The 25704-nt window shown below is 33.1% G+C and overlaps 1 protein-coding gene across 6 annotated transcripts in view; it reads left to right on the top strand.

The window, feature by feature from the left end:
• Positions 1 to 15948, top strand: part of LOC147073396 (diacylglycerol kinase theta) — a 116725-nt gene extending 100777 nt beyond the window's left edge. For 2 of the 6 annotated variants that reach the window (XM_085945477.1, XM_085945474.1), the window contains 6 exons: positions 1112 to 1282; positions 1530 to 1671; positions 2991 to 3152; positions 3885 to 4041; positions 5023 to 5130; positions 14385 to 15948. In XM_085945477.1, coding sequence (XP_085801603.1) covers positions 1112 to 1282; positions 1530 to 1671; positions 2991 to 3152; positions 3885 to 4041; positions 5023 to 5130; positions 14385 to 14486 — 842 coding nt within the window. In that variant the 3' untranslated portion in view covers positions 14487 to 15948. Of the gene's footprint in view, positions 1 to 1111; positions 1283 to 1529; positions 1672 to 2990; positions 3153 to 3884; positions 4042 to 5022; positions 5131 to 10225; positions 10511 to 12494; positions 12711 to 14384 lie in introns of those variants that run through there. The other 4 variants (XM_085945479.1, XM_085945475.1, XM_085945478.1 and 1 more) reach the window with 2 other exon arrangements.
• The last annotated feature ends 9756 nt before the right edge of the window (positions 15949 to 25704 follow it).

Below are 25704 nucleotides of genomic sequence, written 5' to 3'. Positions count from 1 at the left end.
TACAAAAACTGGTGTTAATATCGATTTCCAAAAAATATGTAGCATTGATCTATGCATTACATTTGTAGAAGGTGTGTTAATGCTAGTGTATTATTTATCATGTAACTTATCTATTCAAATCAAATCATTCCCTGTGTGAACATGACAGGCGCGTCAGTATGAGCACTCTATAGAAAAATGACAGGCAATGATAGGTCATCCTCAGACAACAATGAGAGGGGCGGAAAAAGTAGGACCAGTCGTTGTGAATGTATCGGCTTTCTACTTGAGTCGGCAATGATTTACTTTCATGTAATTTTTGTATAATTTTTATATCAAGTCTTCGAATTACGCTAATTCTTCTATAAAATATTGTTAACCCATAGCTTACAGGCCGCAGAAAATTGTGTTTTTGCTAATTACTTTTTAAATGCAAATTAACACGTTAATTACAAAATTAATTAAAAGGGCCTGTAAGCATTGTGTTAATACTGTTAAGTACCTACCTACCTAATTCTTTGTTTTTTTCCATGTCATATTAAGAATGTCTTGAAGTCTTGTAAAGTTACGATATGAAATAAATAAATTTGAATTTCAATCATTGAGACATCTAGACCTATCTGACAGTCACCCCACATTCAGTATAAAATGTCATGGGATCACTGTGATGTATAGGTACCAGTGGCGAAGGATGGAGGTAGGCTGTTACGTTCTGACATGAGTAGTGCACACTAAAATTTATATACACCCACGGTGGCCGCGCGGTTTAAGCGTTGGACTATCACGCCGTGTGTCTCAGGTTCGAATCCTGGGTCTGGCAAACTGCACATATTGTTTTTCAATTTGTGTGTGAGTCAGGGTATGGACCTAATAGGTTGAGCAAGTGGCTGACATCCATTTCTCGTAAAAAACAAAATCTGTTAATACAAACCTCTACTCTGTGGAGTGGAGGCCCATATGATCTTATTAGGATCGGACATGGTCGGAAAAAATTTGTCAGTCATAGATATTTATTTGTTTTCATTGAACTAAGAATATAAATTGCAGATGGTGCTGGTTAGTTTTTAAAATTCAATTAAACTCTGCATAAACCAAATTAGTATTCATTGATCACGCATTGTTTTTGTCTTAGGAAATGATTTGGCCAGAGTGCTGCGTTGGGGTCCAGGTTACACGGGTGGAGAAGACCCGCTCTCGTTACTACGAGATGTTATCGAAGCTGAGGAAATCCGCCTCGACAGATGGACCGTTGTCTTCCATCCAGAAGATAAGCCTGACCAGGAGTTGCCCAAGCAGCTGCCTAGTGAGTATTTTCCTAATCTTATTTCAGAGAAATTGGACTAATAAGACTGACAGTTATGTCAGCTCTAATCTTTCAATGTTAATTAACAACTTAAAACAAAGTTATTTCTCAAATTCTACATAGCAGTCACTCTCAATACTGAATTTTAGACAATACTACATTATAAATTGGTCACATTGATAGGTGCACACTGCACAGTACTTTATGTAACAAAATATTAACCACAGATGTCTCTGTTTTGTTTTAGCTGTCACCACAGCCGGTTCACAGAGTGAAGACAACTCACAAATCTTTGTGATGAATAATTACTTTGGCATCGGTATTGATGCTGATCTATGCCTTGACTTTCACAACGCTCGGGAGGAAAACCCCAACAAATTCAACAGCCGGTAAGGGAAAAATACAGAACAATAACATAACCTATAATATTATAATTATTTTACGTAACAGTATTTTGAGAAACTTTCATGAAAAAATAACAACATTACATGAAATTCTTCATCTTTATGTAACTACTTACCATATTTTACACGAAGATTAGCTATCATTGTTTAAAACTTTGTATTATTCAATGCAGACTTGGGTTAAACAACTGACGCATATTCTTCAGCCAATAAATGTGTCTTCTTTTGCTCTCTATCTACCCCTGTACGATTGACTGAAGCAGTGCATATTATTTTGTCAAGTCATTTGATATGACAAAAAATTTCACGTTTTCCTTCACTTACATTTGATAAGATTCCTGGGTATTTAAACCCATTTTTTTGAGTATTAGAGTGTTATTATTACATATCATGTAGTAAATTAACAGATGGAGTGTTTCTATACAGAAATACCACCAACAAAACAGTTTGCCAGGGAATTTAAACCAATTCAAAGAATCGACAACACTCATTGTGGTAGGTACTTATTATTTAATTTTTATCTGAAGGCACAATCGTTCGTAGAACAGTGCCAATCCATGCTAAGGGTTGCTTTTGATTGTTCTATGCTCCGAACTTATCTTTTGTGATCATATTCTAACGATTCTTTAATAAACAACTGAAATAACTTTTATTTCTCATTGATTTGGTGAGAATCCGTAACTCTGTGCAACACATAATAATAGAAAAAACATAGCATGTAGTCAACCGAGTCCTTAAATGTAACATACATAGTTGGATAGGATCTTGTTCAATTTGATGAAAGAATTTCATGTCTGTTCAACCCAGCAACTTACTTCCATGTATACCTTCTCAATTTACATCATTATAAGGTGATATCTCCAAAATATAATGAAATTTATAGGTACACATTGAAGAGAGCCTTCTATATGTATACAGAGCATAAATATATGAAAGTGTAGCTGAAGAAAGGATACTAAGACTAATAAATAAGTTTATTTGTAAACTTGCTTGCTTGTTTCGAAACCATAGCGCAAATGTCATTAGATAAAACCGCTTGTGAAAGAACACACTACATCAATAATTACATTAATTTAGGTAGCAAAATACACTGAACATAATAATGTATATAATCACAAAACAGTCAAACAGATCGCATAACATCAACGTAAAAAATATTAATTTTTCTATGGCTACCGATTTGACAACACTAAAATCGTTGAGGTAATAGAAAATGTTGATAAAACTCTCTCTAGGTTACAGTTCAAACTATTTGTATAATACGGTGACATAAACTAATTGTTTTGTTACTGTAATGTGTTTAGGTTACGCAATAAAGGTGTGTATGTGAAAATGGGATTACGGAAAATGGTGGGGCGTTGCGGCAAGCTGTGCAGAGATCTGCAGAGGGAACTGCGCCTCGAAGTGGACGGCAGACATGTTGAACTTCCGCCAGTCGAGGGGATCATCATTCTCAATATTTTAAGGTACGGCATTAACTCTTTTCTATTACAAAACACTCGTTTGCATGTAAAAACGTCAATATGGTATTTAAGACGATATTGTCTCATTCAATTACATATTAATATATCGTTGCTGTAGGATTGGTTTGTCGAATAGACCAAATGTCAAATCGCACCGTGAGTGTAAAACTAAGGCATCTGCAAAAGACATATTTTAGATATATTAGGATTTGAAGTCTTCGTTTTGTTAGGAGAAATAGAGTTTCTAAAAAAAACCATAATATTTGGTTTATATTTTATCTACATTATATTGCATGTTCTTTCAGTTTCTTCACTTTTACATTATCAAGTTCACGACTTTTGCAGTTGTTTTGCATTTAATCTTGAAATTGAAAAATTTGCAGATGCCTTGGTTTTACACTCACGGTGCGAAATGTTCAGGAGACGAAATAAAAATTTCATTATCCTGTATTTAAATACATGGAGGTATTTAAATTGTTGTTTTTACAGCATATGAATGCTGTATTCATTACAATGTAATTTAAAGAAAAGGATGATTTTGGTCCATTTAGATACAAAAAATCATTCTGCATGAAAAGGTTGATTTCGACAAAAACGGATATTCGACAAACCAATCCTATAGCGACGAATTATGTCGACATCGCCTTCAACTTTAAAATCAAAATATATGTACAACATCAATCAAGTCTCATTTTTGTGAATTATACAACATGTAATGCTAAAATTTCTGTGCAGCTGGGGCTCTGGAGCGAATCCGTGGGGTCCTGAGAAAGAAGACCACTTCAGCAAACCCAATCATTGGGACGGAATGCTCGAAGTCGTGGGAGTTACAGGGGTCGTCCATCTTGGACAGATTCAGTCAGGATTACGATCTGCTATGAGAATCGCGCAGGTGACAATTCAAATCATCGATACAAGATCATAAAATGTCAAAGTTTTCTTTGATAATAAAATTATTTTTATTATCTTGTCATAAACAATACAAATAAAAAGACATTGACAAATTTAATCTAGAAAGAGACAGAAAACTGATATTTCAGCTGTTGTAGGTATGTATGCATGCACAAGCCAATTTATAAAAAAAAATGTAACATTATAAGAAATGTTATCCGCAGTCCTCTTATGGATGTGCAATACAGTGCATACGTTATTTGTTACAAAAATGTATTTGTCCATTATTATGAACAAACATGATTGAAGCCAGAATTGAAATGGTATAAAATTGATAGATAAAATTATCTATAACAGATAGATTCATACCTATAATTTCACAATAATTATAGTAATTTCATAATTGATATACCAGTAACGAAGGGTGGAGGTAGGCTGTTAAGGTCTGCCATAAATAGTGCACATTAAATTTTGTTAGTCACATGAATTTGTTTTTATTGAATTAAGACTACAATTTACGGTGTTGGTACAATACGATGCAATACGATCAATTGACTTTATAAAAATTAACCAACACCATCTGTAAATTGTAGTCTTGTTTCAATGAAAACAAATACGTATGACTGAAAAAGTTTAATGTGCACTATTTATGACAAATCTTAACAGCCTACCTCCATCCTTCGCCACTGGGATATAGATATATTATATAGACACTACATCACTTAAGCAAAATTTTATTAATGTGTCATAAAAATAATGTCATTTTTTGCTTCTGAAACTGTGTTTTTGACACAACCCTTTTCTATGATACTCCAATAATGTTGTCTATGACTTACCATAACGATAACGACATATCTGACTTATTTTGGCTTAAATAATCTTTAATAATATTGACAATGAATAAGTTATTGGATAACAGGATGTAATAGTGTTATGATAATCGAAAAAAAATACTAACCCTTTTACCGACATAACCTTCCAGGGAGGTCACATAAAGATCCACCTCAAGTCAGACATACCCGTTCAGGTGGACGGGGAACCTTGGGTCCAGTCGCCAGGAGAAGTAGTCGTTCTCAAATCAGCTCTAAAGGTAAAAAACAACCGCCATTTTTGTAGCTTAGAATCCGTAAGTCAACAGATAGTGTTGTAGCACAACTTCACAACATCTGACAGTAACAATTTAAACACTGGCTTCTAACTCCACTAATTGTTATATATATATAAAGTAAACACAAATTGTCACAGAAAACAAATAGAATTATTACTAATATACATTTGAAAATAGAATCTGATACTTTTGCTTTTGGAACTTAACACTTTGTTATGTTCACATCGCAAAAAAGTGGTAAGTGCCAACACAACGAACGTTACATCTAATGTTTTGAGATTATTTAACAGTTGGGTCTACATATCAATCAACCAGTATCATTTCGAGAGGATATCAAAGGTTTATTATACAAGAATAACAGCACGTTTTCAAAATTTTGTTAAATACAAGCAAAAAAGTATGAAAATTTTTTACTTTGTGATATAAAGTTTCTAACAACAAAAAATTGTTAGCAGAACGTGTGATATTATAAAGTGATAAATTAAGCAAGTACTGTCCAATTGTAACAGTAAAATATTAAATATTTCGAGCAGCTTAGTAGGTATTAAAAAAATATTTAGTATTCAATAATAAATATTGTGAAAACAGTCAAGAGAGATTATGAAAGTTTGAATCATTTAGTAGCCAAAGAGTATAAGTCAGTATGTACACGTATGGACTTATATTGTTTAGTTTCTAATGGTCCATATGTTAAAAAATAGCCAATCAAATTCTTTCTCCCCGGTCTATCTCCAATAATGTTGTCGTTACCTATGTGATATTGTCTAAAATCCCTTCAAAGTGATACAGTGTTCCAAACCATCATTACTAACTGATACAAAAATTTGCTGTTGGCCTTGAGTTGCTTAATCCTCTAATATTAATTCTATACTCAGATATAAAATCATTCAAAACAGATTAAAATATTAGTTTCCTCTATTCTTAGTTTACAATTTAGTTGAATTTAAATTATAAATAAAATAATGTCAACAGCAAATTGTTGTAATGTAATTAAATAATCTATACATCTATACACACAACTTACTAAGTCCAAAGAATATTTGTATAAAAATACCCTAGTCCTTATAAGATAACATTAATTCAAACGTCAAGTGTTCAAAAATTATTACAGATTGTGTAAGTTGGTTCTGAAAGCGACTTTGTTATTTTTTTCCTCAGTATAAGAATTCTTTTTGAACACCTGTCGTTGGGTATTTTAAAAACAATCGAGCATGTTTTTCTTCAAACAAACGCATGAGTGTAATATTTTTTTATTTTGATCTTTAGTAATTCACAAGCAATACCAACATACAAACTCAAAATAACATACGCTAAAATTTAAATAATCAAACGTTGAAAGATTACGAAATTGTTTTGGTATAAATATTAGTTTTGGCCTCAGGTTCGCATCCCGATGGGTCATATTTTACAATATGTTATTATTTTTTGCATCCAAGAATTGGATAATAATTTGTAATGATTATTATAATGATGTAATTTTTAATTATTTTATTGAGTTGGAATGTTTTAATACGTTTTCTTTTTTAAATTTTAATAAACTGTTTAACTAGTTAGTATTAAGGTAACAGTAAAATTATGATGGCATTAAATGAATTTGGTTTCTTATACGTATTTATTGCAATTTTTACATCATGAATTAGTTATAACTGACAGACATTTTATTTTGGCATTAAAAAGACTTGTCGGGTAGATGAATAAAATCTATTCACCCGTAATCAACAACACGACAACATTGGAAATATTGAAAACTCCGCAATTATCATAATATTCTTACCTACCTAATTTCACTGCACGTGTTGTACGTTTACAGATTACAATCGTGCCGATAGAAAATGAGTCGTTCATAAAAATATAACAATAATAGTGAATTACTTACCATTTCTTACTAAGGAAAATAGAAGATTTTATTCGAATTCAGTAAAAGTATTTTTCTCACGAATGCGGAACTCTAAATTTAATTTAATCATTCTAAAATTATGGCCGAAAAAAAATTATTACAGTAAAACCGTCACACGGTCTGATAAATCAATGTAATATCCACATTCAATTGACGGAATTCAATTAATAAACGCAACAATTAATAATGATTGGAGTTCACATTAGGTACTATTATGAATGTAAGAATTTTCAATATGTAGTCATGATAATATCATGCAAAGATACATTTTATTTTCACGCACACACACATACACCCAACGTAAATGTAAATTGTTAAAATCATGTAGAAAGTCAACAGTTGATTTATAATAATTAAAAAAAAAACATAATACTTACAGCATGCAAAATATTAGATGAATGTTACAAATCTGCACATTTACAAATCCTTTCTGCATGACTTTATTTCTATATTATTCTTATTTGATAATCCCATCTCTTAACCAAATTCTCTTCCTGACATTTTCTCAAAGTCAATATTATACTTACTAGTATTTATTTTGATTATTTTAAAGGACACCAAATGTTAAGGCTAGGCTACAAACACCTGACCAATAATTTATTTCTACCGCCAGACCCAGTTATGGTTAAAAAAACAAAAAAAAAAACAAAATCTACTTGAACTGTTTTCTGTACTTACTTAATTTCCAAAAACAAAACTATAAAACTTTTAGATTGAACTCTTGTAAGATGTTTTACCAGTGTCGTTATTTGAACTAAAATACTATTATAAAGTACCTATCTACTAGTTGTGTCTCTATCACTCTTAAGTTATTATGGACCCTCCAGAATATGGCGGAAGGTGTGAATCAATACGTGCTTCATATTGACTTAAAACATTCAGTTTCTAGTCAGCTAATATGAAAAAAAACTAATATATGCTAGAAATCAAGGTATACTTCTATACTTAGTGGTACTAGTTATTGCTCATACTTTGAATGCAATATGGTAAAAATGTTTGTAGAAAATGATGTTTGTTGCATATTTACATAAAAATGGTAATAATTTGAACGAAATATGCAACCGAAAATCTTTATTGCTGCCAAAAGTTGGTAAGTCGATAATTTAGGTATTTAGACTTAACAGCGGGTTATCTGTATATATATAAATATGTATGCTATAAAAAAAAATCAAAGTCATCCGATATATAGAACATGTACATAAAACACAAAGAAATTAGCATTATGCCTGATTTTAGAGGACACGTCAAACTTTAAATTGCAATTACTCCATAACATGAATTCGAGACTTACCAACTTTTGGCAGTAACCCAACATTATTACAAACAGGTTACCGCATTGTAACCGAAGATAATCAATAACTAGCACTACCATTGTACGATTAATTCACAATTCAGTGCCACGGCCTAAATATAGTCGGCAAAAAAAATTAACAATTAGATTTAATATACATAAAAAATAGAATAATGTATAAATAATATGAGAGAAAAAATTAGGGCATTTGAAGTTTTCATACAAGATCAAACAAAAGATGTTTTTAAATAAAGATTTAAAATACTTAAAATGACTTTAATAAAACTGTATAATATAATACTTTTTCAAATAATAAATCCAGTTTTAGTATATTATTACAAAGTTAATTATTCTTATTTAGGGTAATAAGATATTAACCCAAAACTACGCTGAAACATTGGCAGAGTATTTTACATATTAGGTTTTATTATAAGAATAGCCGACAATGGACAGTTATGTTAATTATTATTAAAAAAAATCTACATTATTACAAAGTGTTAACAGTTAACATAACATAATGTATTAGGTAATGAAAAATAATTAGTTTTTGATTGTTTCGAGCTCTAAAAATATTTATTTTTAAGTGATAGTAATATTTTACGGATTTCATTTCAAAGTAATAATAATTATAAAGCATAACATTTGCTGATTTCTCTGTAAAAATGTGACATGCTTGATTCTTGAAGATGTACAACGTCGATTGTATGGAAGTTTTAACGTTACAATTTTTATCATACATATTTTATTCAAGCTATGTTAAATATAGCGAAAGTTGAATAATTTTGCATGTAGATTATATTTTGTTTTTGGGCTGTCACGTTGCATTCATACTGCTCTTTCTTTACTCGACATTTCGGACTCTTTGCATAGACCATTCTCAAAATATAGCACGGTAAAGTGTACTGTTAGGTGTACAAATGCGTACACTAATTTAAGATAACGTCGAAAAATTTAACGGTTAACTGACAGCGAAAAAAGGTGATAGTTACTATGTTATTTTCGACTAGATATGCCAGATTATACATTTTTTATGTCATGTTGTGCACGTCTTGAACTTTTAATTTGTAATGTTCGCTCATTTAAATTTTAAATAAACAATTTTTTATTTTTATTAGATTTTGCTGAAAAAGCTGGAAGTCATGATGTTTTCAAACGTAACCCATTGTTGTTATTAATATTTTTGGGTTCTAATGTATTTTCATGGCTTCCTCTTCAGTGGGCCAAAAGTACCCTTTGTTCCGGCTCAATATCTTGGTGTCAAATGTCAAATACGTGGCCTGTATTCCAGAATCCAATTAACGCAGTAACTATTACCTTTTTACTTTCAGCAATGGCTGTCAGCTAATCCTTATATTTTTAGACACATACATCTCTTAGGGCAGCGTTCAAATGGATATTATCTAATTTACCACATTATCTATTGAGAATAGCATATGTAATGGGCTGTAACGTTCCCTATCAAACAACATGTAAATGAATATCAACTATGTCAAAAGTTATTGATTTGAAAGACTCGAACATGCGTGTTATTGTAATACTTGGTAATGAATCAAACTACGTATTTTCCATCTTAAAGTCAATCTGTCAACATGTAATTATATTCATTACGAAGTATTAAAATATTACGCCATATTCAGGCCTTTCAAATTCATAACTATGTACACAGTGTTTACTTATTCATTGATAAGTTGTTCGGTAGGGGGTGCTATAGAGCCCAGAATGCCGAGAAAAGAAGGAGAAGGAAGAATACACAGTGACAGCCCAAAAACAAAATACAATAACAAATAACCGTGGAAGTCTCAAGCAATATATTGCATGTAGATGTTTGTGTTTTTTACTTGTAATGCTACTTTGTAATATATTCATTTCTCACTCTCACATATCTGCAGGCCACTATGTTGAAGAAGACAAAGCGTGCGACGGCCGTCAGTACATGAGAAAAGTCGCATCGGTGATAGCAGAAACCCAAATTCCGCAAACAGATTAAAAAAAAGTCAACATCACGGTCGGAATAGATCGGACGGCAAACGATCGCGGACCGTTTCAATGATGTTCGTTCAAAAATAAATAAAACCGATAATATCGAAAACGAGCGCGGGCAACGTTACCGTTGCGTCGCGATCCCGTACTAATCAGAAGAGACTGAACAAAAAAAAAAGTGAAGTGAAACGAGGAAAAAATTTAAATTGCGTGAAAAACTTTACTACAAATTATCTTGGTGTCCTTTAGTGTCCCCTCCCTTATGATTATTATTATTATTATATATTTATTTTTTCTTTACGTTGCGTGTTGCTCGTGTGCCCCCCTGCCCGTTCAGATTATTAACTGTCATTTATTTATACACACAATAATATATTATATTTTGGGAAATAGCCCCCTGTTGAGGGGGAATTTTTGTGTGCTCTCAATGAGATATAAATTAATATAGGGGACGATGCACTCCGTAGAGGACGGATGGGTGATTTCCGCAACCAAGGCAGTTGTGTGATTCATTTTTCCGTTAGCGTTACGGAATGCCGAGTCTTAAATATTTTTCTGGCTTGAAAGATGCTATAATTAAGTGATAACTTTTTCTAGTCAAATATGCATCTTGCCGAAAACTTGCTATTTTTTTTCTATTGAGTGACATATATATATGGTTACCGAACGAGTGACAAAATAGTTACTTTACTAGTGACAGAATGGTTACATATTAAATACTTTTAGATTACAATGCGTAAGCAAAATTAAGGGTTATACATGTCAATTAAAGTTAAAAAAATAGTTGTAACAAATTTGCAAAAAAATCATTTTGTGCCATCATATTTTTTTCATATTAGATTTTTAAATATGAATCGACACGGAATTTGTGTACTTAGGATGAACTATGAACTCAAATCATTTTGATATCAAATATTATTGTTTTAAGGTCTCCTATCAATGTGTATGTTTTAAAAACAATTATGTTAAGACACAATCTTATGTCGGCTCTACGATATACCATATTATTATAAATGTTGCCAGTTATTTATGGTTATTTAACGACTGTCCAATCTGACGAATCCAATAAATTTCATCGAATTGTTCAGTGGGTTTGCCTTAAATATTTGACAATGTTTTTAATACAGTTGTACAATTGACATAAATTTCATTCTTACCATTACAATGGGACTTTACTATGTAAATGGTTAATTCAATAAAGTTAATATACTTATAAGCTATGATGATTTGCTCTGTGTTGTTATCGTTTTGTGGTTTGAATGTTTTCTACACTTAACGTGTGGAGAATTATTGTGGCGTAGGCTACAATGACATAAAGCGTTGTTAAAAACAGTATCAAACCAAGATTTGTTAGAAAACATAACGGAACTTTAACACATTACAATATTATAAATGTGCACATTGATGTGAATTAAGATTTTCGTTAAATCCTAGTTATTATAAACATCATTGACTTGTCAATTTACAAGAATTCGACCTCAAAAAAGTGCACAAATTTTAATGCTTCGAGCCTACTATTTTTTTGTCATAGTATTTAAGACAAAAAGCTGTTCACTGCCAATGATATATAATGAATACACAAGAAATCACGGATTTCCTCAGAGAAATGGATTTCTATTTGCTAATATCAACAATGCAATCACTATTAGTAGCTATTTATATGAAGCAATTTTAAATTTAACTATTCATACTATTTATTATAATAAACAAAGTTAATATTTTGAAGTAGCACAAAAGCCGCGAGTACCTAATTATTAATTATATTATTAAAAAATGTTGAATTTTCTTATATTTACGACAACGTTACTTATTCAATAAAATAGGCAACCGGGATATTGAAAAGATTTAATTGACGAATGAAGAAAAAAAGATATAAGTACATAAGCGCTTCTTTGTGGTCGTGATTCTTGGTGAAATGAACAAATGGAAGCTGTCAGTCTACGATTATTGTTATTAGTTGTAATAAAAATCTAAGCACAAGTAACATAACAGAGCGGCCGGTACCGAACGGTTTTGAGGTGAAACGACCACGCTTCCGTCGCTCGGTGAACAGCCCCCGGTCTTGTATCGGTAACGCCTTTTACGGGTAAAAGCGCCGGGGCGAATTCGACTCCGCCGCCGAAGGGTGATCGTTTGAGCTCCGAAAATGATTTTTTTGTGGGGGTGTATTGATAACAGGCGACGATGCTCAAGAAAATTAAGGCCAAGCGGCGAATGACGGAGCCTCAACTCGCAGAGGGGCAGGACGCGCGTGACTAACCCCCTCCCCCCTCCGCCAAACCCTCCCGCCGCCCGACTTATGTCCGCCCCGTAACCCGTCACCCTCCATCGTCACATCACGCCATTTGGCATTATTGGCATGCGTATATATTACATATATATATCTTGCATATATTACATATTTATATATATATCACATGACGAGACCCTCGTCTGCTCCATGGGTAACGATTAGTATCTGTCGGGTGCAATGCTCGATAACCAAAAACAACTTCACGGTTACTGTTAAAATATCGAAATGTTCGAGTAATCTTTCAAAAACTTACATTTAATGTCAGCTTGTTGTAGACATAATTTGAATGTTAACGTTTTGAAACATACTTTTAACATAACCTGTACATTATTATTATTTAAAAATATGTATGACAGGCGGTTTTTCTAAGCACATTGGTGTGAAGTAAATGTAATTTAGTGTGTTTATAGAGGAAATAATAGGTTATTACGTAATATAATATAAGTGAATACTCATAACGTCTTGAAAACTCAATAATTTCCAAGATTTTTGAATTTTATTATACATCATTAATGTGTTTGCCATAACAGTGTCAAAGAATTCAAATATTAGTAGAGATAAGTTTTAGTATATAGGCGCCTTTCAAAATGTTAACAGTGATCTGCTACAGTTAGTTATAAGGTTTACCAACTAACAAAAATTAACATTTTGAGTTGTCGGCCGCTTACAAGATTACTCTTACTTTTGCATAATTTTAATAATTTTAGAATTAACACTTGAATACATGGTATTGCATTTTTGCAAGAAACTATATTATTATTCACTATGTTTTATTGTATGAATGAAATTTTATTTAAATACCTGCAGTGTACTGGACAAAATATGCTCACGAAATAGTTATATGTTTCATTCATGGGTGCCACTGTTAATTTATAATAGTATAAACAACAGTGACACCTGTGAATAAAAACTCGAACTGAATAAAAAGTATTTTGACAGTACACAAACTGAATGTTTTTAAATAAAATCTCATTTGCAAAATATATTTAGTGAATGATGTAGTTTGTTGCTGAAAGGCAACACCTTAAGTTTTAGATTTAAAGTTGTTTGTGTGTTCTAACTGCATTCATCTATAATTTAAAGTTCCCTCATCCGGGACGCTGTATATATAAATATGTATCTATGTACTGTCGTATTCTCTTCCTTTGCTTTCATCAAAATTTATTCTTGTTTTTTAGTATCTCACATTTATATTTTATTAATACAATACAAAGTATTTTCTTATATACAAATTAGAGAATTTCTTTTCAAGTTACGATATATTTTGTCTGTTCGACGCATTTATAAAAGCTAATCTACATTTTGTATACTCACACGTTTTGGTTACTTACTTTGCGGGTTGTAATTATTTTTCAAATTTCTTTCAATCGCCTCATAGAATATTGCATTTATTTTACGCTCAAATAATTAATTCACCGAAATCCACCCACCCCCCGAACGCAGTCGATCGACACGAGGGGACGGGGGACGGTATTGAGTTGTTGAATAATACTAATTTTTAATAAAAAAAAAATATCAAAATGTACAAAATATAATTACTATTTGTATATTTACAAAGCACAAAACTTAAGAATACAATTAATATCGTAAAGATCGCAACGCAATCCGAAGGGGGCGACCTCTCTTTTTTAAAAGTAATTTTTACTCTCTTTACGATATATCTAACTAAAGTAAGAGTATATAATATTATTATATGATAACGGAGAACGATATGGCTGCCATTGATGTTGAATGTGACTTGTTTGCCCTTTCCTGACCTCGCTCGCGTCCTTCAGGCAACAATGCTGAAGAAACTGAAGAGCAAGATGAAGAGACGCAACACGGAACCGTCGATGGGCGGCGCACTCTCGCCGCATCCCGACACGGAGGACTTTTGAATCTGGTACAGCGAGCGCTTGATCTAACCTGGACCACTCCACAATACCGTTACGCTACCCTCATGTCGCCCGCGCCCACTGTTGCCTCACGCCTCACCGTAAACCCCCATCGCCTCCGACGATCACTTCAAATATGATGATATCGTATTATTAACTTTACTTAAAAAATACATTTGAATTGAATGGATATAGTAACCCCACAAATAATTGCTTAAGGTTACTCTTTCAGTGAAATTAAACAAGTAAATAAAACACAATAATAAAAATATAACTTTTTTCCCTCACGGGACGAGAATTATCATTGATAATAAATATCCTTTTAATGGTTAGTATATATAAGCAATTATCGGTGTTACCATATCATAATATCTGTTAAAAATGTCTGTTGATTTTGCTTTGAATTCGCACAGCATGGCCAAAATTAAATTATAAGACTTACCGTTTTGCGGTTTTTCTTTTTCGGGCTCATATATAACATCTGGTCAGTCGTGTGAATTTCACGCGAATCGAGAAAGTATGCTTGTAAATACGGAGTGATTAAAAATGAGGCGTCGACGGGGGTTAAGCACGGCAATGCGGTCAACGGCGAAGACGGCGACTCCGCCGGCGATATGAATATATTTAGTAAAGACTTGTGAATAGTAAAAGCGGTCGAATGAGGTCAGACAGCCGCTCGTTTTATCTGACTCCGGTGATTAATAAAAGTACAAGTGGGCAAAACTGTAACGCACGTCGAAGTGAAGTGTTTTGAAAGTTTAAAAAAATATGAAAAAACTGTATATTTATTGTTTTTATTTTTATTTCTATTTTAATGTTATCAAAAAATATCTAGTCAGATATAAAAGCAAAATTGATTTTAAAATAATTAAAATTAATGATGTCATTTTTATGCCGCAGAATTAGTATTTTGTTTCGGTGAGACGGTGAGCAGGACGCAGAGTTATTAGGCGTCCTTCGATTGAAGATCTCATCAATTTTATTTTTATTGTCGACTAATTAATATTCTGTTTATCGTTTACTCACTCGTACTTAAAGAAAAACAGTAGTAATACTTGTTTACATATAATGTCGTCCTTTAATGTGGATCCCGGGGGCAAAGTCCCTCCATAGTGGATCTCGACGACGATACGCTTATACTTTATGATAGTTACGTGTATAAGTATAATATTAGATAAGAAAATGTGTAAGTTTCTATAATGTAAACTGTAATGTTGAACATGTTACGCTAAAAGTATGGTATTTTACCAAAGGTATAGGGAGGCCCTATGGCTAAAGACCATAGTAACTCTCCGGAGGCGTTCGCCCCGAGCGTCTTCGGACGGCGGGGCGATCGCTTCAGAGAAATCTAGTCTCTTAAATTAATAATATAGTAAAACAAATGTTCGTCCTTAGGGCGAAGGATACAACACAAGCTACAATATTGTTGTTTAGGTTAAATGAACAAACATTTATGATTTATGTGAAAAAAAATCCTCAATCAGACGACGGGTCTGCGGAACGTGAAAAACGTTCAAACGCAACGATTCGAAGAGTTTAAAAATCGTCTTACAAAGAGTGCGTCAGTACGTCGTGATGGACTATTGTAATATAGCGTGCGGTACCCGCCCAAATCTCTCCAGGAGACATGAAATATAAAATATAAAAATGTGAGTACTTAAAGATGTGTTTTCTGCGATGAACTTCAAACGTCGCCAAAATGAGTGCTGAGAGCGAAGGGATACAAATTTAAAATCAGAAGTGTCCCTCGCGAGTCGTCCACTAAATTCTTCGGAAGATCATCACCAACCGATCTTCCGATATAAACAACGTTCCCGAAGACTCCCCGACGTGGCCGCGCCAAATATTGATATTCGGCGTGATCGAAATGTCGATTTGATTCCGCTCCGTGGAATAATATTACCGAGTCGGTGCCCGGAATTACCGGGTACCATTGACTCGTTCGTTTTTGAACAATTTTTGGTCAAATTTGAGAGTCACCGAGTAATATTGGAAGACGCCGCGGTCACAGGAGCTACCGGGACGGGCACGATGCGGCGGTCGGCTGTGACAACCCCTCCGCCGCTCGCCGAGGTGCCCCTCGATCATCGCATCGTCATCATTCATTATCATTTCATTAAGTGAATATCTTGCCGCTCGGTGCAGGCCTCTGCGGCGCGCGGGACGCGAGTCGTCACGGCGGCACAGGGGCCGACCGCGGGGGCCGCGCGGGCTCAGGGGGCGCCTCCGCGGTGCCCCCTGCGCGGCCTGACATCCTTTACGTCTTTTTATCGCCTCATAAAAGGAAACGGGGCCCCCGGGCCTACGGATCTCTTATTTTATCATTGTGGGCGCTGCTCTGCCGCGGTTAACGTTTTCTAACCTGCAAATACGTTGACGTATCGTCCACAGAGAATTCATCGGCGGCTATCGTCGTCGGATTTGCGGACGATTGAAAATTGAGGTTAGAAAGTGAACAGAGTCATGGAATGACTGCGCCCTCTGTTGTCGCTCTGCGTCTGAAAATGTCTGCAAATTGTGCATCAAAAAATTGTCATCAACCTCAAAGATCATATTTAATCACAGTGAGTGTCATATTTGATGCGTAATGAGCAATCATTGATGTGTAATGGACGCAGAGCGGCAACGTTTTGCCTGTTGCCGGGCGGCGGTGGCGCCCACCATTGTTGCCAAGTTAACGTACAAAAACTATTTTACTTTTCGTTCTTTTAAGTAACTATTACATTAAAATTTAACAATTACATATTATCTTATTATTATTGTACATGTAAAATGTTTATTAAACATAAAACATATTATTTAGCATAAAAAATTATATAAAAAGATTGATAATAGTGAAAATAAATGTATCAAAAAAAATTATCTTTCATTTGCTCCCTGTCAATATAGCCCCCCAACACTTTGTCGCGTTGGTTGCAAACTCTCCTATTCCAAATTAGTAAATGAGGAGGTTTAAGTTTTTTATATCTCTTACAAAACACATCATCTTTATAGAAAAATTAGCTTAGCTTAACTTAGCTCATCACAGCATAAAAGATATTTAACGACAGGGCTTTTTTTAAAAAACAAAGGTGCCGGAACTCACTTCTTGCCAAACTTCTTACCTACTAAAGAAAATTACATTCAAATATCATTTAAAGCAACTTTTCCTATGCCACGAAGCGAATAAAAAACAACCAAAAAAATACAAATAAACAAATAAAATTGTAATATATTTGAATAAAAGTATATACTTAGTGATTTCCATGGTCCCCACATCCTGAAGCGGGCCCCCGGTCCAGGATCTTTGGCGGGCCCCCTACTAAGGTTAAAGGCAGTGTGACGCTCTATAGTAGTGTTTTCCAAATGATGTTTGAGGTAAAATTAAAGGTATTCAGTGTACCAACAATGCAATTACACAGCCACATATTTTAAAATGTTAATACGCCTAAAGGAAATTAGCGCGGCTGGCGATTTTTTTTACAATTAGAGCAAATTTGTGATGTGCGTTTATCTATTATGCTCACTTATTTGGTCGATCCCCCAGGCTAGAGCCGTGTCAGCCCCCACTTTGTGGGGACCATGGTGATTTCCAAAGTTCTGTCCAATTTCATCTGGCAAATCGTCTCGATTCCATTTCTTAGAGTTCGAGTCTATGGCCGAATGTCTTCCACTGAGTAACCACCGATCAACGTATTTTGAAGATTCGAAAAGTGTCAAAGATGGTCCGACGAGTTTGATGAACAATAGTGCGGAAACTGTTTTGGTCTTCAACGAAGCTCTTATTGGGGGTAATAATTAGATTCATTTGCGAAAATTCGCATTCACACTCACTTGAAGAAATGGTAATAGAATTCAATGCATATATCAAACGCAATAGTTTTTTAGGATAATACGTCTTTTCATATGAGATGATTCAGGAAAATTAACTTGTACTATTTAAGCGCGAAAATTGTTTTGTCTAATTGCTTTTGAAACATTAAAAATACCTTGAAAAAAGGTGCCAGAACGCCGTTCCACCGCGTTACTTGATAGATCGAGATCGTAGATTTATTACAATATCTTTCATCAAATAAATTACAAATAATCTTAGACCTCTTTTTAAAACCTGTTTACCACGAACGTGATGATTTTATCACACAAACACAGAGAAGCCTGACGTGACCTCAGAAAATTGATAAAAGTTTTATGTTCTTTTTATAATACTACATTCTATCTATAATTTCTAAAAATTTATTAGCCCTTTTTTAGATTATCAAATGGAGCTTAGCTAGTGAAAAGCCTATCCTATATTTATGGTAAATCAATAATGTATATTGATTTTATTATTATGGACAGGAAAAGAATATTCCGCCACAGTGAAAGGAGGTACCCGAGTAAAGGTAGAAAGTAGGAGCAACACACATTGTGGGTACTAGTAAATACAGAGATAGCTTGCTGTCATGAAGTGCGACAGTACGATGAGGCAACTCCAGGTATAAGTTTGTACGATATGCAGATACATTCAATAACTAGAAAAGATTCTACAGATAAATATTTCTTTAGGTAGATGAGGGATATCTAATATATTAGATATTGGACACTGCCTACCAATATATGGTAAGTGGGGGATGAAGTCTGATAGGGAAAGATGTCTAAGTATGTTTATTTCCTCGCCAGTTACTAGATGTCATTGCAGTAACTGTTTAACGACAAAACAGGACCTACAGGGAGATAAAAAAAAATATATTTCCATGAACGGAAATCATAAGTTTAGCATGGCACCGTGGTTCTAAACCGCATACGGTTTCAGTCTATGGATGGCCTCTAAGTCAGGAGCGATGAACATTTTCATGTTGGAAGGCCGCATTATGTTAGCTGTAACCTAAACTTCAATTGGACGCGCCTATTTCAAAATACACATTATTTTATATAAATCAAACTGCTATGAACTAACCAATAGTGAAGGGTGGAGGTAGGCTGTGGAGATCCGACAAAAATAGTACACAATAAATTTTGTCAGTCATGTTTTCAAAATTTAGTTGAATAATACCTAACCAAATCAAATAAATAAAAGATAAAAAATGTTCTTCTCAACAAAATATCTAAAATTATGTCATTAAATCATCATACATAATTTTAGATATTTTATAGATAAAAGAGAATTTTTTTATGGTTTGGTTAGGAAGGGTTTAATTGAATTTTAAATACTAATCAACTACAATCAAAATGATTTACTAATGTTTTATTTGTGCTTGTCAATCAAGGAGGATTATTTTACTGAATCTTTTTTAACACCATGGTATTTTAGATATTTTCGTTTTAAGGGGGAGAGGCATGCCAGCAGAGGCACCTAGCGGAAAAATACGAAGCTTGCAATTTTTGATAATTTACAATTTCAACTGTATTAATTAATAAATAGGTATCTGAAAACATTAAAAAGATTTTTTTTTTAAGTCAAAGATAAACTCACAATTATTGTAAAAAAATCTGAATTTGTTGCAGGGCCCCATCTTATTAATACATTATATTTTATGGTCATATTTATTATTAAAATTTAGTTTTAATAAACTTATTAGTTTTCAATTTTTTAACATTAAAATTTTTGACTAATTCATCGTTTTAATATTTTTTATATTTATTTTAAAAAACATCGATTTTTATAAAAATATAAATGTGTATAACTTGAAATCCTTTTTATTTAAATAATAAAAGGATTTGTTCTGCAAAATTTGTGTTCATTCAAAAAGTTGTACATTATCGCCTACAAGGCTGCTGACTCTTTACTCCGGATCTAGACCATGTGAATAACAATTCATTACTCTTTTGTTACATTAGTCTCAATGCAAACTGGATATCGAGACGACTATTGCAGTGAATGCCATCAAACTAAGAAACTAAATATGTCTAAGCCGAGGAATCGTACCGAAAGAGTGAGTATACAATAGTATATAAATTATATAACAGACCTTATTAAAACAACAAATGAAGCATTAGATTTTCCTTCTTTGACCATGTCTGCAACGTAGTTGGAGCATAAGGACACCGGACGGCGCCTCCAAGAATTCCTGTCACTCAACAGTCTTCTTGCATCTATCCAGGTCATGCCAGCATCTCGTATCTCTGCCGTATACATTCTGTTAATAGTATTTAGCGGACTTCCAGGAAGTTAACTTGAAGAACAGACAGGTTTAAATTTTTTACAAATCCAACACTGCCTCTTCAATATCAGCGTGATAAGAAGCTGCTTGATCCCCTAGCTACTCCTAAAGTCATAATACTGTACACCCAGTATCCGCCGCAAACATCCGTTCTTGAGTTCGAAGCCCGAACTTTCACCCGAGCCACCATCAAAATGTAAGCATCGAATGGGCGATAGGAATAGATGGCAGTAGTGCCGCAGATGACCGCATGACCATTTATCATTTTTTTTGTGGAAACAATTTATCCCATATATACAATTATATTAAATACCTTTTTCTGTCGGCGAAAATGCTTTTCGATCCAATAATTGTTAATTTAAAGTTTGATATATTCATACATTTCGATGCATCATTATCACACACTAAGATTAGATTAGGTTAGATTAGGTTGGGTTTGGTCTAAACAGAAAGTCATAAAAGGTCATGCGGTCATCTGCGGCACTATAACCATTTTTGTATGTTGGTTTATTATTGAACAATCTTATAACAATATTAACACAAAACCATCACAAAACTATTACAAAATATTGAGATTTCAAAAACAACAAGGAAAACAAAAGAAAGCGTATTATTATTTGAAAAATAGAACAAAAGAGTGCTGCCAACTCAACTGTAGAACTGTCATCTTATTTCAGATCTGCATAATTCAGAAATATGGACAATTGAAAATTTGGTAAATGTGCCGCAGATGCCGTCATGAGATTTTTTAACTTTCTTTTTAGACCAAGCCATATCTAACCTAACCTACCCCAATCTAATATAATCATAGTTTGTGGATAATGATGCATCAAAATGTATGAAAATTTTAAATTAAGAATTATTGAATCGAAAAGCCTATGCGCCGACAGAAAAAAGTATTTATTATAATTGTCAACATGGAATAAACTGTTTTTGTAAAAAAAATATTATAAAAGCTCATGACGGCATCTGCAGCACAATTACCGAAAATTTTAAGTCTTACTACACATATATATATTGGGGTATTAGATCCTTTGGCAATATTAATAAAAGTGTCTTCTTAGTTTTTTCCACTATCATAAAATTTGGACTTTTAAGAGACATTTGGTCAAATAAAATCATTTTTTAAAATTGTGTGGAATATGGCGATATACAAAATGATTGTTAGTAGCCTAAGCAGGATCCTTGGGTCCAGACATCCCCTCCAGGAATAAAACTAAACACAAATTATTCACGTGAATGAAATATTGGTTACCACAGAATGGAATGCAATATTTAAGAGAATGTTTGGTTTTAATATTGCTGTGGAACAACTAACTCTAAAAGACAAAATATATTGAGGTGCATGTCGCGTACTATCACGTGACGACGCAGTAAGTGCCGCTATGGGAAAAAAAGTGTGTAATGTCATTTTTCTTGGTATTTAAAATGTTATCAGACTGATGTTTCCTCACGTAGCAGATTTTGAACCTTTAAATTTAGCAAAATCACCAGAACAACAATGAGGTCACCTCACGCTGTATCGACACCTGCATGTCTCATGTCGAAATTGCGTGTTTTTTGTTTTTAGCGGTTGGCACCATGTATTTTCCATAAGAATGTTGTCTATTATCTATGCCTATAGTCTGTAGATTGGGTTCCGTTCAAAATATTATTGAATTTACAGACTCATTACTAGGTTACTCCATCATTGAATTTACAGCGATCGTATTCGTTCAACATATTCTCCAAAATGATGAAACCATAGACTAAATTTGTCGCCATGACAGTATGCGACATGCATCTCAATATAATCACAACTTTAGTAGGCAAGGAAGGATCCTTGGGTCCAGACATCCCTCCAGGAATAAAAATAAACACTAATTATTCAGGTAAATAAAATATTGGGTACCACAGAATGGAATGCGATATTTAAGAGAATGTTTGGTTTTAATATTGCTTGGAACAACTAACTCTAAAAGACGGGACAGCAAAATATTGTAAGCATTCTTTCAATAAAAAAAGATTGAGAATCACTACGTGATGTTATGCATGACATTGCTTTAATAAATACAACTCAAATAGTGTTAAATAATAATGTAAGTATACAAGATTTTTACAACTGCCGTAAAAACAAGAAAATCTAACATTATATTGTCTCGACTATATTATAACTCAAGAGTCAGTACCTACTTAAATACATAACACTTAACAAATATTGCTTATTTTTTGTTTACACAACCATTTATGGAAATCAGTATTTACCTTCTATGTGCTATTTTAAAATACCAGAGTAAATTAGTTTTTCATGAATAAGAAACGTTTACAGTGAAGTGATTTGATTCCACAATACAATTTAATGTCATTGCCACAATAAATTGAATGTAAGTTTCACAACAAATCGGATGTCGGTTAGTAATTAAAGTAATAAATACTTTCATTTAGAATACAAAAACCGATTGCCTACCGTAACTTAATTTGGAGAGCGCTTGTGAGCAGATATTAAAAAGGCCAATAGTTAAAATTTGTTGCAATTAAGCATGGCAGTCTTAGCATAGTGGTAATGCGCAGGGCGGACACCCAAGAGACGCAGGTTCGATTCCTGCCGGGTGTCTTACTTTTTTCAAAAAAAGATTTTTTCTATTGGTAATATATTTTCTCAGAAGTGTTTTCAAAATTATGTATGTTCAAATTGACAGGACTGTTAACTAATAAATTAGTAGGCCATATATTTTTATAAAACAAAAATAATATATCAATATATACCTGTTTAAAAGGAAAAGCTCCATCAATTTGTAGTCTTAGTTCAACGAAAAAAATACATATTATGACAGTTCAGTGGGCACTATTTATGTCAGATCTTAACAGCCTACTTCCAACCCTTCGCCACTTGTGTGTACAATATATTGCTTGTGACATACAAAACCGGTTAAAAACGTCTCGGATGAAACCGAATTACCAAACTACAATATTAGAAATTGTATTTTTTATACTAATAGGTTTCTACATAATGCAATAAAATAAAAGGATAGGGCACTACCTATTGAGTGAAAGAGATTTTTTTTTTGTTTATTACAAATAATCTTTATTTTATTTATGTACAAACATAAAAAATATATTAATATAATTTACCTCTGAATTGGTTTGCATAAAAGATACCTTTAAATGCCTCTAAAGCAGGAAGCCCATTATGAACAGTTAGCACCGCAAGGCAAGGCCACGGCCAAATTCTTTTACATCTATTGAATGGAACGTAATCCGTATTGGCACTTTAACAGAACGGCCCAAATGCTTTTCCAAGAATAAAATCTGTTCGGCTCATCCAAATTTCTTTGACAAATAAAGTGATTTCGGAATTCATAAAACTTACTTCTTTCTTCTTTTGACCATGTCCGATCCTAATAAGATCATAATATGGGCCTCCACAAAGTGGAGGTTCGTATTAACAAGTTTTTGTTTTTACTAGAAATGGACGTTTGCCACTTGCTCAACCTATTAGGTCCATACTCCGACTATAAACACAAATTGAAAAACAATGTGTGTTTGCCGGACCCAGGATTCGATCCTGGAACTCACTACATAAAGTGGGCGTAAACATGCAAAAATATAAGAAAAAATCTCAATCTTCTAACAAGCTTGGAAAAGGGTAGGAAAACTCACTAAATTCTTTCCTCTTTTTAAATATCTTATGTGCCCAAAATCTATGTCACCGGTGGTGTAGTCTCCATTCTTTCTCTTCTTCACAATTTGTCGGTAACCAATACATCTACCTCTCTGTTGCAACTGATAACGGGGATTGTTTCAAACATCTGCTAATTTTGGCAGTTCAGACACAGTACTGAGCGTTACAGATTGGTTTACTACATGTCAAGCTGTGCTATGCGTTGACGACCATTCATAATGGGTTTCGTACTTAAATTGATAATAAATTCATCACCAACTAATATTGCACATTTATTAACATTTTTTTTAAACAAGTGGGTAGTAAGCGAAAATAATTTTTTTATATTATTATCAACAATTTTACTTTTGCAATTAAAATGTTAATAGATTTTGGTCATAGTTTGGTGATAAAAAAATAAATGTATTAATAAAATTTATTTGAGCGATTATATTATTAGTACATTTTAGAGTAGACTGGGATAATTTTTTGGTAATGTGGGGGAACAAGGATGTAAAATATTTTTTTAATTCAGTAGGGATATTATTATGATCATAAAGCATGTATAAATGTGTATTCCAGAGATAAAAACAATTTTTTGTAATTCATTCGATTATCCAGATTTATCATTATCCGGACTACCTTCCTCTGTAATTAGTTCTGATAATGTTGGTTTAACGGTACCTATAAATAGCAGTAGCGAAGGGTGAAGGTAGGCTTTTAAGATCTCCAACATAAACTTTGTTAGTGATTCGAATTTGTTTTTATTGAACTAAGACTGTTTACAGATGGTTTTGGTTTTTAAAAATCAATTAAACCCTGCTTAAACCAAACCATAATAGTTTTGGTATATATTGGACGATACAACAAAATTGTTCACACTTTCAGAATACGTATTACACATTGTTGGATAATTTTTTAAATTCAAGCCCTGCCTATTAATAAATAAAAAGTATTATTCTATCTATAAAATATCCAAAATTATGTATGATTTAATGGCATAATTTTAGATTTATAGATAGATGAGTATTTTTTGACTATTATCTATTATGTCTTGGTTTTCGCAGGGTTCAATTGAATTTTAAAAAATAACCAACACAATCTGTAAATTGTAATCTTAGTTCAATGAAAACAAATACGTATGACTGATAAAATTTAGTCTGCACTATTTATGACGGATCTTAACAGCCTATCTCCACACTTTGCCACTGATAAATAGATACCATGTATGGGTACAACAATGGCTTAATCTCAAAAAGTTAGTTTGGAGGTAAAGATATATATAAAGTAAATGCTATCTCAATTAATAATATAATATGGATTTATTAATATTTTAACAGGTATGCAAGGTACTATAAGTTTATTTTGTAATAAAAAAATCAGTCAGACAGCTGCTATCAAACAATAATGAGGAAAAATACGTTGTGTTCACTGTTAACCCAATCTACTCTTTTCAACAGTA

Source organism: Rhyacophila brunnea, unplaced genomic scaffold (assembly GCF_057557595.1).
Source record: "Rhyacophila brunnea isolate RB1 unplaced genomic scaffold, BYU_Rbru_1.0 scaffold_18, whole genome shotgun sequence".
Lineage (NCBI taxonomy): Eukaryota > Metazoa > Arthropoda > Insecta > Trichoptera > Rhyacophilidae > Rhyacophila > Rhyacophila brunnea.
This window is presented reverse-complemented; position numbering and strand designations above follow the sequence as displayed.